Source organism: Sinocyclocheilus grahami, unplaced genomic scaffold (genome assembly GCF_001515645.1).
Source record: "Sinocyclocheilus grahami isolate Dianchi unplaced genomic scaffold, SAMN03320097.WGS_v1.1 scaffold152.1, whole genome shotgun sequence".
NCBI lineage: Eukaryota > Metazoa > Chordata > Actinopteri > Cypriniformes > Cyprinidae > Sinocyclocheilus > Sinocyclocheilus grahami.
The window spans coordinates 580,820-598,881 of record NW_015505331.1 but is presented as its reverse complement, the minus strand read 5'-3'; the positions used below and the strand labels follow the sequence as shown (position 1 = coordinate 598,881).

General features: G+C 39.5%; 2 protein-coding genes across 8 annotated transcripts in view; one reads left to right on the top strand and one right to left on the bottom strand.

Moving 5' to 3' along the window:
• LOC107592282 (MAP7 domain-containing protein 2-like) overlaps nucleotides 1-8,418 on the top strand; it is a 20,816-nt gene extending 12,398 nt beyond the window's left edge. For 6 of the 7 annotated variants that reach the window (XM_016281715.1, XM_016281716.1, XM_016281719.1 and 3 more), the window contains 8 exons: nucleotides 609-759; nucleotides 956-1,127; nucleotides 1,219-1,323; nucleotides 2,872-2,922; nucleotides 3,213-3,267; nucleotides 4,889-5,762; nucleotides 6,441-6,691; nucleotides 7,149-8,418. In XM_016281715.1, coding sequence (XP_016137201.1) covers nucleotides 609-759; nucleotides 956-1,127; nucleotides 1,219-1,323; nucleotides 2,872-2,922; nucleotides 3,213-3,267; nucleotides 4,889-5,762; nucleotides 6,441-6,690 — 1,658 coding nt within the window. In that variant the 3' untranslated portion in view covers nucleotide 6,691; nucleotides 7,149-8,418. Of the gene's footprint in view, nucleotides 1-608; nucleotides 760-955; nucleotides 1,128-1,218; nucleotides 1,324-2,871; nucleotides 2,923-3,212; nucleotides 3,268-4,888; nucleotides 5,826-6,440; nucleotides 6,692-7,148 lie in introns of those variants that run through there. The other variant, XR_001609964.1, reaches the window with a different exon arrangement.
• Nucleotides 8,419-10,419: 2,001 nt separating this feature from the next.
• Nucleotides 10,420-18,028, bottom strand: LOC107592361 (DNA excision repair protein ERCC-6-like). The gene is made up of 4 exons (XM_016281862.1): nucleotides 18,000-18,028; nucleotides 17,832-17,909; nucleotides 14,937-16,683; nucleotides 10,420-13,572 (listed from the first exon to the last, which is right to left on the bottom strand). Exons 1-4 carry the CDS (start codon nucleotides 18,026-18,028, stop codon nucleotides 10,504-10,506), a joined length of 4,923 nt encoding a protein of 1,640 aa, XP_016137348.1. The 3' UTR covers nucleotides 10,420-10,503.
• Nucleotides 18,029-18,062: the final 34 nt, after the last annotated feature.

The window sequence follows — 18,062 nt, the reverse complement described above, 5'->3', positions numbered from 1 at the left end:
ATGTGGGGGCGTGTTAGAACGAGCCGTTTTAGGTAGGCGTGGTTGACTCTTAACTTTTATAAAGAATATCTCTTTGGATTTGAGACTTTAGTCTTTGCAACTTTACAGATCTTCTTTATGCACCAAGAGCTTGTAACACTCCAAAGAGAAAGGAAAAATTGAAAAAGTTCCAAATAAAAAAAGGAAAATAATTAAACATAATGTAGTATAACTTTAATTTGTAATGCATTTAGTTCACTGGATTATCCAAAAAAATTATAATTAATATTATGTGATGTAATATATGAAACATTTTTGAATTATATATATTCAATATATATCATGATATACACTGGTACTGTGACATATATTGTGATATAAGATGTTGGTCATATTGTATACCTTGTATACTTAGCCTTATTAGTATAAAATAATTACTATATAAATTAGGCCCTTGAGACTAAACGGATCCTGCTATGTGGTCCTTGAGCATTCCAAAGTTTTTAAAAACTTGTTTAAACTCATTTTAACTGCAGTGACATTCATCATTTGTATGCTCCTCTCATTCACAGCAGCTTCAAATTGTGAAAATGATTTACACTTGCTTATCTCTTTTTACTCTCTCACAGATCCTTCACCTGTGAACTCTCCTGGCAGGGTGGTTGCTGGAACGACAGATGCTGAGGAGGCGTCTCGTCTGCTTGCAGAACGCAGGCGTCTGGCCAGAGTGCTGAAGGAACAGGAGGAGAAACAACGCAGGGAATTGGAGGAGCAGGAAAAGTATGCGTGTGTATGAATGACAATGTACAGTATTTCTCTGAACTAGTGTACAAAGTGTTCAGTGCTTGCTGAACGTGACTCAGACATTTATAATGAGTATGCGTCGCATAACTGTGTTAACATTTTGTGGGTGCTGGATAAAAGGCGCTAGAGTGACGTTTCCTCATGAGACTGTTGGTCTGTGTGTGATTTTCAGACTAAAGAGTGAGCGGCTTAAGAAGAGGCAGCTGGAGGAAAGAGCTCGACAAGAAGAGAAGGCTCGTCAAGCTGAGGAGGAGAAATGTAGACATGAGCAGGAACGGAAGAAGAGAGAGCAGGAGGAGAAAAAACATAAGGAGAAGGAGCTTCAGGCCCAGATGGAGAAAGAGGTCAGAAGATCAGTCTGTCTGTCATTCTGTAGTTCCTCTCTGATCTTCTGTCTGTAGACTCCTAGCCTTCAGTTGTGTCTGTGTTTAATAGAAAGAGGAGGCAGAGATTCGTGCTCAGAAGGATGCTGAGCGTCAGCGGCAGAAGAGAGAGATTTTCAAACAGCAGGAGGAACAGGAAAGACAACAACGAAAAAAGGTAGTACAACCAGCAGCAAGCCACAGTAAGCAACTTTGCACAGATCAGCTGTATACTACACTACATAGTAAAAGAGCAGAAGTAGGACATGCAGTGGAGCAAAAGATTATACCATTTAGGCAAATTTTATCTAACTGTAAACTTCAAACCTCACTGACCACTTCATTGTAATCACTACTTTGTAAGGACTGGGCATAAAGTTAATAAATATGGGAAAGTATGTGATAGTGCTATCAATTAAAGAGAAAATTCTGTCATTATTTACTCATGTCTTTCCAAACCCAAAGGAATCATTCAATTCGTCTCCGGAATATAAATGAAGATATTTTTAATGAAATCTGAGAGATTTCTATCCCTCCATTGAAAGTCTGTTCACCCAAAACTCTGATCATTCGAAACATTCATAAAGAGATCATAAAACATAAAATAAATCCATATTAATCAAGTGGTTTAATTTATATATAAACACTGATCAGCAAACAGAAGCTCAAGCATACTTGAGATCAAACCGCATTGGTTCTTGTGGAAGCTCAAATGTGCTGGCGTGACACATGAGAGTGAACCTCATTGGTTCTTGCCCATCAAGCAAGCATGCTGGAACTGACCAAATTTGAATGCTGTAAACATTGTTTGCTGATCAATGTTTATATGTGAATAAAAGCCAAATATAAAACTGTATGTGATAGTGCTATCAATTAAAGAGAAAATTCTGTCATTATTTACTCATGTCTTTCCAAACCCAAAGGAATCATTCAATTCGTCTCCAGAATATAAATGAAGATATTTTTAATGAAATCTGAGAGATTTCTATCCCTCCATTGAAAGTCTGTTCACCCAAAACTCTGATCATTCGAAACATTCATAAAGAGATCATAAAACATAAAATAAATCCATATTAATCAAGTGGTTTAATTTATATATAAACACTGATCAGCAAACAGAAGCTCAAGCATACTTGAGATCAAACCGCATTGGTTCTTGTGGAAGCTCAAATGTGCTGGCGTGACACATGAGAGTGAACCTCATTGGTTCTTGCCCATCAAGCAAGCATGCTGGAACTGACCAAATTTGAATGCTGTAAACATTGTTTGCTGATCAATGTTTATATGTGAATAAAAGCCAAATATAAAACTGTTCATCATATAAATTGATTGTGTCTCTTCAGAAGACTTGGATTAAACTGCTCATTTGGATTTTTTTTACAATCTGTTTATGAATGTTTTGAAGCATCAGCGTGTTGGGTGAGTAGACCTTCAATGTAGGGACAGAAATCTCGCAAATTTAATTGAAAATGCCGAATATATATATCTTCAGAATATATATATATTCTGAAGATGAACAAAAGTCTTATGATGACAGAATTAAAATTTTTGGGTGAACTATCCCTTTAAATTTATTTAACACTTACCAGCTATAAACCTTACATTTCACATGGCGAAGAATTTAAAAAAAATTTAAGTTACTTCATCCACTCTTACTTTTGAATCAACGTTAAAAAATGTGCATAGAAAAATACAGACTAAAATGTGTTTAAAATGTTCCCTGCAGAGAATTGAAGAAATAATGAAGAGAACCAGGAAGGGTGACGGCGAGATGAAGGTATCAGTAAGAAACAAACCATCCATCACCAACTTTATAACTGTTAAGTGTCTTCAGTGAGTTGAATACAGTATGTGTACTACACAGTACAGTAGTAAAGCGTGACTTTCTCAAAAAAAGTAATCAGTTAAATTAGGCAAAGCATTGTACAGTTGAGACAAATACCAACATAGATTACCGTCCATGTGGATGTGACGCAAATACCCCCTTTTTGTGTTAAGTTAAAAAAAGTAGAGCGGAAATGATTGCTCTGAAAGGTAAAGTAACAGAATGACCTGATATTCACACAGAGAGAGGACAGCCCAGAGCCTTTATCTCCTGTCTCCCACCCCATCTCTCCTCCAGGTAGGACTCAACCCTGCTCTCTCTCGCACTTACTATCACACACCAAACATGGTTGAAATCCATGTTAAAAACTACATTTTACATTTTTATTGGGTGTTATTTTTCTATGTGGCTATCCTTACAAATGATTTGGTAACACTTTACAATAAGGTTCATTAGTTAACTACATTAGTTAACATGAACTAATAATGAACTGCACTTATACAGCATTTATTAATCTTTGTTAATGTTAATTTCAACATTTACTAATACATTATTAAAATCTTGTTAACATTAGTGTAGCGTCTGGACCACTCAAACACACAATATATATTTTGTTAGCTAGATTTCACAAATACTCTGTAACACCCCAGGACGCCGAACAGGACCCTGGTTTCATGGTAACCCGATACATTTACAACCTTGTGGAATGCGAGCAGACTCTCAGCTGCATTCTCCAGAAGAACGACACATAATGCCCAGAGAAATGGACTGTTCTCTAATTAATTCATAGTATGGTTAGTTAATGTTAGTTAATACATTAACTAATGTTTAACTAATGAACCTTATTGTAAAGTGTTACCAATGATTTCCATGCGTGTAGGGTTGCTTATTTTGCCAATGCATCTAAAAGTGTTCACTACTGCCAATCGTAGTCAGTTTCAGACTGTTCTCCCCTAGAGGCAAATGTGTATATACTGCTAATGTGTCAGCAGGCCTGCTGGTATTTTTCCATCGCTGCACTATCTACAGCAGCGGCAGGAGAGGGCAGCAGGGGATCGTATTCACTGTCATAGGTTGTGTTCTAGGTGATCTATTCAAAGACTGCACTGACTATATTTAGTCTGCCTGCTCTGCGTCACATTGCAGTCATTTGTGTGTTTTTTGACTGTATTAGGTGTTTCAGAAAGATGTGTTTGTGACATAATGCATGTAATGAATCATAATAAGAAAAATAACTAGTGTAGAAAGTGCTCAGTTCAGTTCAGTTGTTGACCGTGACTCGGGTATTTATGAGCATGCGTTGCATAACAAATGTTAAATGTTTTGTAGTCTTGTGCTAGAAACTTTATAGTAAATCTGTGGGCATTTCAGTCAGTTTTGGATATATAATTAATATACACTATAAAACTTGGAAAGGATGCATTAAATTGAACAAAAGTCTCAGTAAAAACTTTTAAATTTTTACAAAAATATATTTAAAATAAATATTATTATTTGAACTGTCCTTTCATCAAAGAACCATAAAAAAGTATATCATGGTTTCCACAAAAATATTAAGCAGCACAACTTTTTAAAACATTGATAATAAAAAATGTTTCTTGAGCACCAAATTAGAATGATTTCTTAAGGGTAATATGACACTGAAGACTGGAGAAATGGCTGCTGAACATTTAGCTTTGCTATCACAGGACTAAATTACATTTTAAAATATATTAAAGAAAAAAGGTATTTTAAATTGTAATAATTTTTCACAATTTGTACTATATTTTCAATAAAGCCAAATACATGTACATATCTGTTTTTTTCTCACCTCGCTTTAAAATGTGTGCCTTTGACATCTGTTAAAAATGTGCAGACTGATATCAATCTAAAAATATTATTCACTATTATAACAGTCTCCAACACATTTTTTTTTCAGGTGGTAACCATTTGACCTCAAGTTCTGAAGTCAAATCTCAGGCCAACCCCATTCAGACAACCTCTGTGCATGGCCAGATCGACAAACAGGAGAGTCCAGGGAAAAGACCAGAGAATGGATGTTCGAATGAACAGATGAAGTCACCTGCTCACATGCCCGCAAAAAATCCCTTCTTGAACGGCCAAGTGAACATTAACTCTACTGCAGTGAAAACAGAAGAGAAAGGAAAGGTAAGTGAAGAGAATGCCAAGACTATTAGACAAGAGAGCAAGCAGGTAAAGACACAAAGTTTACAAGTGAAGGAACAGATAAAGCGAGAAGACACATCAGCAGCAAAGGTGCAGGTAAACCCGCTGAAGAGCTCGCCTGAAAACACAGTAGCAAATATTAAGAGTATTGTGATGACAGACAGTAAACCCCAAGTTTACACCCAAGTGAAAGTACCTACAAATATTCCCACTCACAATTTACAGGAAAACTACCTGGCCAATGGAAAATGCCAAACTATCACTCAGGTGGCCAAACAAGAGGCCAGTAACCAAGTCAAAACAGCTGATCCTGTACAAATGAATGGGCAGGCCACAGCTCAGGGACCCAGGAAGGATATCACTGGGAAGAAATCAGACATCCCCCATGCCAATGCACAGCGGAGTTCAACGGTAACTGTCCCACAAGCAAAGACTTTCACTCAGGCCGGTAGACATACGATAACACAGGTGAAATCAAAGGAGGGAGGGAATGACAACCTACCCTCTTCATTTACCTCCTTGCAAGAGTCAAAACCCCCTCTGCCTCTTATTCGTCTGGACACTTTGGAGGGGAAGAGTGGAGCGGCAGAGGACTCTGCAGATGAAGTGCAGTACATGGAGGTTAGGTGAGTTTGACACAGTGACTGTGTCAACATATCCTGTACACTGGACTGCCCTACACTGACCAGGTAGGAACTGCATCACAGTAAAACAAAAGGTTATAAAAATTTGAAAAAAATAGAATAAAATGCATTTATGATTTTTACACAGACTAATACTTGATGTGCAGCAATCTATCATCTCCTTAATTGTTATATGTAATGTAATCATTACTGAGACCTGATTTGTAGGCAAACTTTGAACAAGATGGTATATATACAGTATCTTTCAAAATCGATGAAGAAAAGCAGAAAAAAGACAAACAAATGAAAATGTTAAAAAACAAACAATTGTAAGATTGAAATAATCTTAAAATAAGAATATGTAGATATATATTACACAATATATTATATTACACAGTAAATATAAAATACAATTTAAATTTATATAAACGAATAGGCCCTATATAAATTCCATATTCAATTATAAGAAAATATTTAGCCGTTTTAAAAACATTCTTCATTGTAAAAATATGTTTCATGACATGTACATTTTTTGTATATTTGGTATCTTCGGTATACAATTCATTATTCTGAACAGATATTGCCCAATTATCAACATTTGGGGAATATGAGGCCCCACTACAGTAACTCCTATTTACTGGGAATATTGTGGTCTTCTTTGTTTTTGTTTTCTGTTCTCAGCCCTGTTTCGAGGGAGGAGTTAATTTCCATCCCAGAATTCTCCCCAGTGAACTCTCCGCAGCAGAATGGAATGAATAACATGTGTGCTCTAGAGGACCTGTTGGATCTGACAGGACAAGTAGCTTATCCCAGACTCTCTCCTGCTGCTAGCTTGGGCGACTGCAACAAGAATCTAATAGAAGGGGTCTGTAGCCCTGGATCCGATTCTAAACTCATCCCTCCATCCTCTGACAAACACCATGTACAATAAGGTACAAAGTCGGTTGAACATAATTTGTATAATTTTGCATGCACATAGATAGTAAGCAGTAACAGATCTACACTACCATTCGAAAGTCTGGAGTCGGTATGACTTTTACAGACTATTTATTGACTATTATCAATGTTGAAAACAGTTGTGCTTCTCAAAATATTTGTGGAAATCTTTTTTCAGGATTCTTTGATGAATAGAATGTTCAAAAGAACAGCATTTTTGTATCAATGTCAATATCTCTAATGTTACTTTTAATCCATTTAATCATCCTTTCTGCATAAAGGTATTCATTTCTTTAATAAAAAAAATTACTGATTCCAAAGTTTTGAGCTATAGTGTATATAAAGTTCCTCACAATTCTTGACTGGTAAGTTCCAATTAGATAAACATGTTTTGTTCTTATTTTCATATAGATTTGTCATCATAAACAAGATATATTTCTGTTCATTTACCAGGTAATGTGACAGACTACATTGGTGCAGCTGACTGCAATGGGATAACTACTCATCTCTTTTGACAAAAAATGAAAGAAACACTGCTGGGCATGAGTGTGAAATTTGTCCGTCTAGTTTCAATGTTGTCCTCATTAAAAATGAAGTCCTTCTGCCTTTAATCTTTACAGCACAAAAACCAATGTGTATTGAAGCTGTGATTCGATATTATGGACAGAATTTAATTCAAGTGTGAAATGTTCACTAGACGTGTGTGTTGTGTGTATGTTTATATACGTACAGATGTGGATGGCCAAAATTGCTGGTAAGAGGGTTTGGACATGAAGGTATCTTATGCCAGAGTTCAACATTTTCCAATGACATCGTCATCACTGGATAGAGACGGAACACTCTTGATTGGTTACTCTTATATTTTAGGAAGCATAACTGTATGAAGTATGAAATAATAACTCTTTGTAGTTAGAAATACGTGATAGAAAGGTTTCTTTGCAAGTCGATTCTCTCTCTCATTTGTAACAGTATTATTATGAACTGTTTTGTTGAGTAATTGCTGTGTATTTTAAGCTCAACTAACATTTCCTGCATTGCATCACTGTAATGAACCCCTAATTTTGCTATTAAATGCTTGTTCCGCAGGACATTAGCACATTAGAGAAATATGACCATCAGTGAATACAGCATGTATATTATAAAGAATTAAAGGCGGTAAGCCCATTTTAAAGCCCTAGTTTACCAGTAATTAACTCAATATTAGTGTCACATTCCTTTTCTGGTGTCATCACTGTGCTTAACAATGTAGTTTCAGTCTCAGAAGTTCTTGACAAATGTAAACCAGTTATATTGGGAGTCCTGACTTTATTCCTTAACATTGAAGAAATACAGAGTTGTGGTCCAAACCAAAAACCCATTGGTGTGATAGTCTATGGGTGTTGCAGGTGTACATGTTAGAAGTAGGTGGGTATGAGAGTTGACGGCTTTGTGGTTTAATTGTTCTATATAGTGTGGTTGCACAAAAAAAGCTTACTTGAAAAACTGTTTAATTAGCCTGCAGGGAACTTCTGAACTTCTCCAAGTGTCTCAGCTTCAATCTCTAAACACGGTACAGCTGTGACTTAAAGTTGTGATTACTGTAGATGATGTGCATGGTGGCATGAGCATCAAGCCATAATTATATGCCTAGAAATAAACCAATAAACTGTCTTTACAAGCTCATGTCTCCTGTGCTTGATAGAATTGTCTCTGAATTTAGTTCTAGCTGTCAATAAATTTTAATCCCAAGAATGAGTTTATATTAAATAAATTAATAAAATCATTTATGCTCACTAATAATTAATCTGTAACGGCATATCATCCCTGTTACTTTGTAATTCTGATCTTTGTTTTATCAAAACTAATTCTGATCTCATGTTATATAATAAATACAATGATAAGAGTACCGTCTTTCAGTAATCTTACTGTAATGCACTTAAACTACTTCGGCAGAAAAGTATTTATAGACTGCATATACTACATCTGTGACACAGGGTCAGTTACCACAGAAAAGAAAGTTAATGGGAAAACTTGAACAGCTAAGGTTTGATATTCAGGAAATACAATTCTATAATGTAGATTCAAATCTGGAACGCAGAAAAATCATCCAGGAAACAAGCTACAAAACCTCTGAAAATTTATTTATTTTTTCTCCACAATTATTGTATATGTCAGACTATGATAATTTGAAGAGTTTGAAACAAAAGAAACATACAAATCTAAGTAACGAAAAACATTCAGAGGAATTATCGGAAAATCCTTGAAACAGTATTAACATACACATTTTTCTTATTTAGGCCCTCTGATCAGTTCAGTATGTTTAATTTCAGTTTGCAATTTCTTTTTTAAGCTTAAGATTGGTGGGGTGCTGAACATCACTTGTAGTAGCGGCACTGCTGAGAAGAGAGAACTAGAGGCTTCTGTGGAAGCGGGCGCTGCTGCGGCATCTGAAAAAGAAAAACTCCTGTGGGAGTGGGAACTGCTACGGCATCTGAAAAAGCTGCTGCGGCAGAGGGGAAACATGGAAGAGCTCCTGCGGGAGCGGGAACTGCTGCGGCAGTGGGGAAATATGAAAAAGCTGCTGCGGCGGAGGGGAAACATGGAAGAGCTCCTGTGGGAGCAGGCACTGCGGAAATCTGGAAGAGTTCCTGCCGGAGCGGGCACTGCTGCGGCAGTGTGGGAATTTATGTATGGCTCCTGCGGGAGCGGGCACTGCTGCAGCAGTGTGGGAATTTAGGTAAAGCTCCTGTGGGAGTGGGTGCTGCTGGGATGGCTGGAGTGGGGATGGGTCATTATAGATGGATTAGGTGATGAAAAAGGGGGTCAACTATGGTGGGTCTGAAGTTTGAGTGACCGGGGCTATACTGACGTCAAAGGGGTTGGCCGATGAGGGTTCGGTGGGCTTCCTTGATGTGGGAGCGGTCTGATCGAATGTAGCTCTTGAAAGCTTCTGACAACCAGCAACCTGCTGCTGGGAGAGGCCTTTTTGGGCCATTGTGGTTGCTGCGCCAATTCGGAATGAATGACTGGAAAAATTATCAGCTGGGGTACCGGATAGGAGTAGAATGGATTTAAGGTGCTTTTGAAACCAGAAACGAGTGACGGGGCGGTTGGAGTCGTCTGTAAAAAGGGGGTCGGATGGGAGTTTGGACTGTGATTTCCTGAGCTGGACAAAGGCTAGGAGGGCTTGGTATGGTAGTATGAGCGATTGTAGGTTGAAAATAAAAATGAAATGGCCTTTCTTGGTCTGGTCTGTTTTACTTTGGTTAATGAAGTAAGAGATGGTTTCGTCATTCAGCACTGCTAGATCGGAGATAGTGGGGTGGATGTTTGGATTGAAGCTAGATGTGATAGCGAGCTCAGAGCATCTGAGAAAACCGAAGAAAGCCAGGATGAACATGGCATCAAGCGTGCGGGCGGTGTGAATGGAATGATAACCTCTGCGGAGGGTAGAAATACATTTGGTCAATATTTGTAAGGTTATGGGTTGCCTGGTGTCTGGGCGGATGGGATGGGCTCTTTGGATACCTTTGATGAGTAGGGAGGTCTGAGAATTGGCTATCTGGGGTGAGGGTGAACCGTATAAGAGTTTGTGGAAAAATTAGATTCCACTTAGATAACTCTTAATGGAGCTGATTTGTAGGTTTTTGCTGGAAGACTAGAGATAATGAAGGTAAGGCTGCTTTGATTATTTATAGAGGTTCTCTCTTGTGCTGATTGGATAGATGGTGTAATTACTAATGATGGACTGGCCGTGTTAATTATCTGCGTGTGCTCCTCCCGAAATTTGTTAATAAAACATCACATAGTTGTGCACGTTTTAATTTCCCTATTGGCTAAGTTGCCTGTACACCTGAATAATCAAGAGCTGGATCTCTGTATCACCAGTATTAATGTCTATGGCCTTTAGAAAGAAATCCAGAGCCTCTTGCTTCCTCCCTTCTGCCAAACAGTGTTTCCCAGACAGGACCAGCATCTCATACGTGTTCTCAGAGGGTTTAGCAGCAGTCACATCATTGCTTGTGGAACTAACAGGAAGAATGTGTGTTTCCAGAGGGAATGTTTTAGGGGCACACTGGTCCATCATTTCATTGGAGTCTAGTTCAACATCAGCAGTGGATTCAAGCAGGGCGCTGTGCCATTCTTCTTCCTCCTGGTATCTTCTTGAATCTACACTTTCTTCCACCTCTTCAAGCTCCTCGTGACTTTCTGACTCTTCTGAGTTGAAAGTTTCTCCACTGTGTTCCTCTTCTTCCACCACCGACTCATCAGCTTGTGATTCACTGGCTTCAGATATTTGATAGGATTCAGTTTTATCTCTATTGGGTTCCTCTTCTTCCACTGCTGATTCATCTGCGTGAGTTTCACTGGCTTCAGAGGTCTCATAGGATTTGGTGTTGCCTCCACTGGGCTCCTCCTCCTCCACCACAGATTCATCTGCGTGAGTGTCACTGGCTTCAGATGTCTCATAGGATTTGGTTTTGCCTTCACTGGGCTCCTCCTCCTCCACCACAGATTCATCTGCGTGAGTTTCACTGACTTCAGAGGTCTCATAGGATTTGGTTTTGCCTCCACTGGTTTCCTCTTCTTCCACGATCGACTCATCAGCTTGTGATTCACTGGCTTCAGATATTTGATAGGATTCGGTTTTATCTCCATTGGGTTCCTCTTCTTCCACTGCTGATTCATCTGCATGACTTTCACTGGCTTGAGAGGTCTCATAGGATTTGGTTTTGCCTCCACTGGACTCCTCCTCCTCCACCACAGATTCATCTGCGTGAGTTTCACTGACTTCAGAGGTCTCATAGGATTTGGTTTTGCCTCCACTGGTTTCCTCTTCTTCCACCACCGACTCATCAGCTTGTGATTCACCAGCTTCAGATATTTGATAGGATTCGGTTTTATCTCCATTGGGTTCCTCTTCTTCCACTGCTGATTCATCTGCATGACTTTCACTGGCTTCAGAGGTCTCATAGAATTTGATTTTGCCTCCACTGGGCTCCTCCTCCTCCACCACAGATTCATCTGCGTGAGTTTCACTGGCTTCAGAGGTCTCATAGGATTTGGTTTTGCCTCCACTGGGCTCCTCCTCCTCTACCACAGATTCATCTGCGTGAGTTTCACTGGCTTCAGAGGTCTCATAGGATTTGGTTTTGCCTCCACTGGGCTCCTCCTCCTCCACCACAGATTCATCTGCGTGAGTTTCACTGGCTTCAGAGGTCTCATAGGATTTGGTTTTGCCTCCACTGGGCTCCTCCTCCTCCACCACAGATTCATCTGCGTGAGTTTCACTGGCTTCAGAGGTCTCATAGGATTTGGTTTTGCGTCCACTGGACTCCTCCTCTTCCACCACAGATTCATCTGCGTGAGTTTCACTGGCTTCAGAGGTCTCATAGGATTTGGTTTTGCCTCCACTGGGCTCCTCCTCTTCCACCACAGATTCATCTGCATGAGTTTCACTAGCTTCTGATATATCATAGAAATTTGTTTTATTTTCGCTGGGCTCTTCTGACTCCTCATCAGACTCATTCTCCAGCATGGACACTATGAAGGACCTTCTTGATGCCACGGAAGTGTTCAAGCTGCGCCGGAGTCGGCCACCGTCAGTCAAAGTGGATATCGGTGTTGAAGAGACCAGCCTGCTGAGGCCATCAGCCAATGGATTGCTTGTTAAACATGGCTTCTCCGACTCCTCCTCTTCTTCATCAGTATCAGAAATTATCTGCCTTTTCTTTCTCCGAACGGAATGCACAAAGGAGTCTTCCGCAGGTGTGTCTGGAGCAGAACGTATTCTCAGAAGAGATTCATGCTTGCTGACTTCACCAATGTTAGGGTTGAAGATCTCACTGTTGTTACAGTTACTGATTTCACCATTGCTTTGGTTACCATATTGTCTGCTTTCATGGATACTTGCTTCTTCCAGCCTTTCTCCACTGACATCCATCTGAAGCTGAAACTCAGGACTTTCCTCTGCTAGTGACTCCTCCACATCACAAACTTTCTCTTCTTCAATGGAGAACATATCTACACTGTCCTCCAGCTGCAAGTTGAAGTTTCCCTGAAGCATTTCCCCCTCTGCTTTAAAAGACTCTCCCGCTGTGGCCTCATGTGGAGATTGGGGTGACGAAAGCACAGTCAAATTGGGCTTGTCCACCTGAACCTCCTGGTTATCAAGGGCATCCGATGCTATTGAAAGTTCTTCCAACTTTGGAAAATGGCGAGAAGGACTTGGCAAGTCGTGCACAGAGTTGTGTTTCTCTGATGCACCATTATCATACAGCTCGTTTTTCACTTGGTCTTCTTCATCTACAATTTGCACTTCTTTACTTACAACTTCCACCTCCGCATCCTCAAATGTTGGAAAGTTCTGCTCCTCTTCCTCTAGGTCTGGCTCATCGAAGCAGTCGTATGTCAGATCCACTGTCACTGGCTTGTTTTTGCTATGTGGAGGGGCTGGGTGGTCTCTACTAGCAGATTTCGGCTGCCCTGTTTGCATGAGCCAAGCAGGTTCTGTGTTCTGGGCCACGCTGTCCATAAGCTGGCCATGCAGTTCTGATTCCACCTGCATAAGCTCTTGTGCTTTCTGGACACGTGTTTGTATGTACTTATGTGACTCTTCATCCTCTGGGTCATCTTCATGAGCTGCCACCTCTTTAGTGAACATGAGGTCATGATCAGAGATGCCAAACATCTCCATGGTGTGAAGGCGAGCGATGTGCTGGTCCAGGCTGGTGTCAGAGCGGCGGTGGTGTGCGTGCATTGCTTGTAGCTGCTGCTGAGTGGTGGACGAGCGGGTGTCTTCGAGGTTAAACACTTCATGCAGCTCCTGCTTACTGAAGTAACGGAAAGGGTTCTTCTTATCGCCGGTTGTCTGCCGGATGAGAGAGTCTTTAAACACCTGCAGATATATAATAACAAAAACAACAACAAATTAATAAATACTATCATTTTTTATTTTAAAGTTCAACAGTACTATTAGAAAAAAACAATACATGTCTTGATTTTTTTAATAACAGAAATAATAATTAATATAATGAAGTTCTTGAAATGTTATAATTTATTATTATTATTATTATATTCAAAGTAATTGTGTTCCAAAAACAAAAGTGTGAATGTAAAATGGACTGCCAGAATCACAACTGAAGTGGACTAAAAACAAACATGTACAATATGAATGTAAAGAGTGTAATTATTTAGTAGTTCATATTTTCTTTAAAAAAATTTTTTTTAAAGAGTATACCCACACAACAACCTTAAAGAATGACTATTGGCAAAACATCCATATGTAAACATAAGGCATTGCTTATTATTAGCAGGGCCTGAATTTTGTTTTTGAAAATGGGGCGGGGGGAATTCCCCCATTAGGTGGCTCTTATGGGGGGATTTTTTTTATTTGAGGAGGGAGTTAGGCTATTTTTTTTAGAAATATTTTTAAACTACAATCATCCAACCTAAATGTTTCGTCACCCAGTGTATTTGTGTTTTACAATTTATAATGTTGTTGATTCATATTTATATTGTGAAAAAGATACTTAAAAAGAACTTTGAATTCAAACTCTGTATTGAATTTATTTGAACTAAAAAAAGACAATTAAACAGTCAGTATTAAAATAGGAATAGATCATAAATGACAAGCAATTGCACAAACAAATACAATAACAAGTTACAACTAAAATTAACTGTGCTTTAAGTTTTGCAGGTAAGTATAACAGTAATATTCAGGTACAGAAATACCACAGAAACTGAATAATCTATTTAACTTTAAAATAACACTGGTTAGTCTTCGATGTATAAATAAACATTAATGACAGACAGCAGCAGGTTTATTTAGGTTGCTGTCTCTTTTAAGACCTCATGCACTAACTGTTACACATAAGTTTTGTTTCTCAACTGTTTACATTCACTTAATAGCCTATTTACTGACAGTGTTTAATATAAATCGACTGTTTACATGAATACTCATCAAGACGGGCATTTATTTGGCCGTTTACGCGCAATAAGGCGCAACACAACTTCATTCTGTAGTCGCGCAAGTACTGAATTGAGCACTTGAGTGTTTAAAATTGTAAGATTCAAAATCAAGTGCAAATAGTACATTTAGTCATCTGTCCCAAGCATCTTTCACGCTGAAATATTTGCAGGAATTTCCTGCGTTACAAGCGCGGAAACTGCGGGAATCAGTAGAATTATGCGCCGAAATTCGAGCCCTGATTAGTTTGTAGTTTTTGTACATCCTTTTGTGATTCAAAGTGTTTTTTTTACCTGTCTGCGGTAGATTCTCTCCTCCACAGTGCCACAGGTGATGAGTCGATAGATGATGACATTTTTGGTTTGGCCAATTCGGTAGGCACGGTCCACAGCCTGAGCATCTGTTGCGGGGTTCCAGCTGGGGTCAAAGATCACGACACGGTTTGCTGCAGTTAACGTGATGCCGACTCCACCCACCTGAGTGGTGAGAAGAAAGATTGTGTAGCGTTTGTCTGTCTGAAACAACTTGATACGCTTCTCCCTTTCTGCTAGTTGTGTCACTGTGCCATCTAAGCGCAGAAGGCGAAAATTTCTGTTACACAGGACACGATCCATGATGTCTAACATCTTCCTCGACTGGGAGAAGATCAGGGTCCGATGGCCCTCTTCACGGAGACATTCCATTAGAGACACGAGAAACTGCAGCTTCCCTGACTCTGCAACCAAAGTGTCATCTGAGAGGTTATTGATCTGACTCACAGCCGACTCAGTCTCATCATCTGGATGGATAGAGGCAGAACCTTGCTCCAGGCCTAGTTGAGTCACAGCTCGATTAGACAGGAGTCTGGGATGGTCACAAAGCTTTTTTAACACTATAAGCTCAGACAGTGGCGACCTCTTAGTCGTCAGCAACTCCTTAATATGGTCCAGCGAGATGAACTTTTTATAAATGTCCTCCTGCACCGAGCTGAGGTGCGTCCACACGATGAGATCATTCTTTCGCGTCAGCGATGGCATTTCAATGCCATTGCCAGCATTTGGACATTTGTTCTCTTGATCTTCCTCGTCTTCAAAGCCTTCTTCACGTTTATGCTTTTTGTGCTGAACATCTGCTTTGGTCCGCCTAAGAAAATAAGGTTTGATGATGTCCATCAAGTTCTGAGAAATCCTCAATCCAAGAGCTTTCTCTCCTGGAGTGGCGTCTTTCTCTCTCGCACGTGTGATTGGATTCTCATACTCAGTTTTGAACGTTTTGTAGGTTCCCAGAAGCGACCCCTGGCAAGCAAATTCAAACAGAGCCCACATCTCTTGTAGGTTATTCTGAACTGGAGTGCCCGTCAGTAGCACGCGGTGTCTAGCGGGGATGGCGTGAGCGCTTTTAGCCGTTTTAGTGGATGTGGTTTTGATTTTGTGGGCCTCGTCCAGGATGACGTAGTCCCATTCGAACTCACATTGGTCATATGATGCAAGCTGCTCATAATTGTTGATGAGCATCTGGTAGGTGGTAATGATGACTCCTCCTCTGCGCTGGATTTGCTCCAGGTTCCTGTTCCGCTCAGCTTTGCTGGCGCCGTGAAATTCTTTCACCCTCATGCCAGGAGTCCACTTGTTGAACTCACGTACCCAGTTCTTTATGAGCGAGGTAGGCATGATTAACAGGGTATAATTGGCCAACTCTGCATCGTACATCCCTGACAAAAATGAAATTACCTCAATGGTCTTGCCAAGGCCCATGTCGTCAGCCAGGATTCCTCCTTTCCTACCGTCGCGGTGGAGACTGTACAGGAATGCCACACCCTCTCTCTGATGGTCATACAGTTTATCGTAGAGCCATTTATAAAGCTTCAATCCACTATTATTCACATCCACAAATTCATTTTCCTCCTCATCTTCCTCCTCATCTCTCTGAATGAGACCCTGTATGGTCTGGATCCGTTTCTTCAGCTTGTCACTCGGCTGCAGCTGGTAAGCCAGCTGAAACAGCTCAAGGGCATGAGGCAGATCACCACGCATGGCAGCCTCCTTCCCCTCCTGTCGGTTCCTGCAAAAATAATAAAAACGGTTACACAGGAACAACAACAAAAAATTACACCCACATACTAATATCAACCACATTAAAACATTTTTTTTTTTTGGTCAAACTCAAAGTAGATGAACTGTACATGTGTAAATGGACATTAATTTTTTTCCCAAAATCAAGATGTTGTGGGAAAATTTTTTTTTGTTTGTTTTGTTTGTTTATTTTTACAGCAGGTCAGGGCAAGTAGTCAGATGTGTTTTTAATTTAAATTTACACTTTTCATTATATACAATATTTATTGGCTAAAACAATATTTTTGTGTTGCCTTATACATTTTAGCTGATCCATAATCACTTTGCTAAAAATTTTACAATAAATTCTATTGTGATAGCCTACCCCAAATAATGTAACAACCAGGGTGATCTTTCATGTTGAAAACAGTTGTGCTGCCCAATATTTGTGTGGAAACCGTGATACATTTTTCAGAATTGAATGAACGACATATATGAAATGTGCAATAGTTTATTGTGAAATAACTCCCTATTGTTTCTCTATCCTCTGATAAGCATTGATCTGGCCTAGGCTGATTTCCCAAATGCATCGTGGGCCTAAGCTAGTGCAGAGACCAAGATCTACTCATGCTTCTGATGCCTTTGGGAAACGCAGCCCTATTTGAACAAGCACTGTGAGCAATAGCGTCAGCAGTGAACGCTGTCTGTGTTTTGTTAAGTTGTGTCTTTCAGCATTTGCGTATGTTCCGATGAGCAGGAGAAATATAGTTATATCCTACTTCTATCCTATATTAGTTATTCGCTAATATAGTCTATTTTTCCAATTAGACGTTTACTTTAGGCACTGAATTTCTTGCCAAATCAATAAAAATGAATGGTTAAAATGCACCTTATGATCGATATTTTAATGTGAGGATCGATCCTTTCAATACAACATCAATATCGAAAGTATCGATACTTCAAAATCCATCCATCCCTACTTTCCGGCTAAAAGATGAAAAAGGTACAGAATCATTCTGAAAAAGTATAAAATAGTTAAAACGAATGATGTTATTGTGAGCGAGGTATTAAAAAGTATCATGTTACATGCCATTAAGTCAATATGGACAGTAAAATACATATTCCGGCAAGAGACACTGCATATTGTTTTAACGTTACCTGTAGAATTCGTCCATCTTCTCTGCGTCTATAGACAGATAGCAGCGATAGAAAAAAAACACAATTAAAGCATGTTCTCTAAGTTACACGAAATGACAGTTTTAGGCCGGTATCAAAGTTCAAAGGTTTATTAATAAAACTGTGAGCGGCACAGATGCGATTACTTACCCCTCAGACTGATTTCTAGGGACTTTCATTGAGAAACGGCATACTCCGATTGCGGAAGCGGAT

Coding starts and splice junctions, on each gene's coding strand:
- LOC107592361 (XM_016281862.1), bottom strand. CDS start 18,028: ATGAAAGTCCCTAGAAATCAGTCTGAGGG. Junction 16,684..17,831: donor AAGATGGACGAATTCTACAG/GTAACGTTAAAA, acceptor TTATTTTTGCAG/GAACCGACAGGAGGGGAAGG. Junction 13,573..14,936: donor AGAGAATCTACCGCAGACAG/GTAAAAAAAACA, acceptor ATATATCTGCAG/GTGTTTAAAGACTCTCTCAT.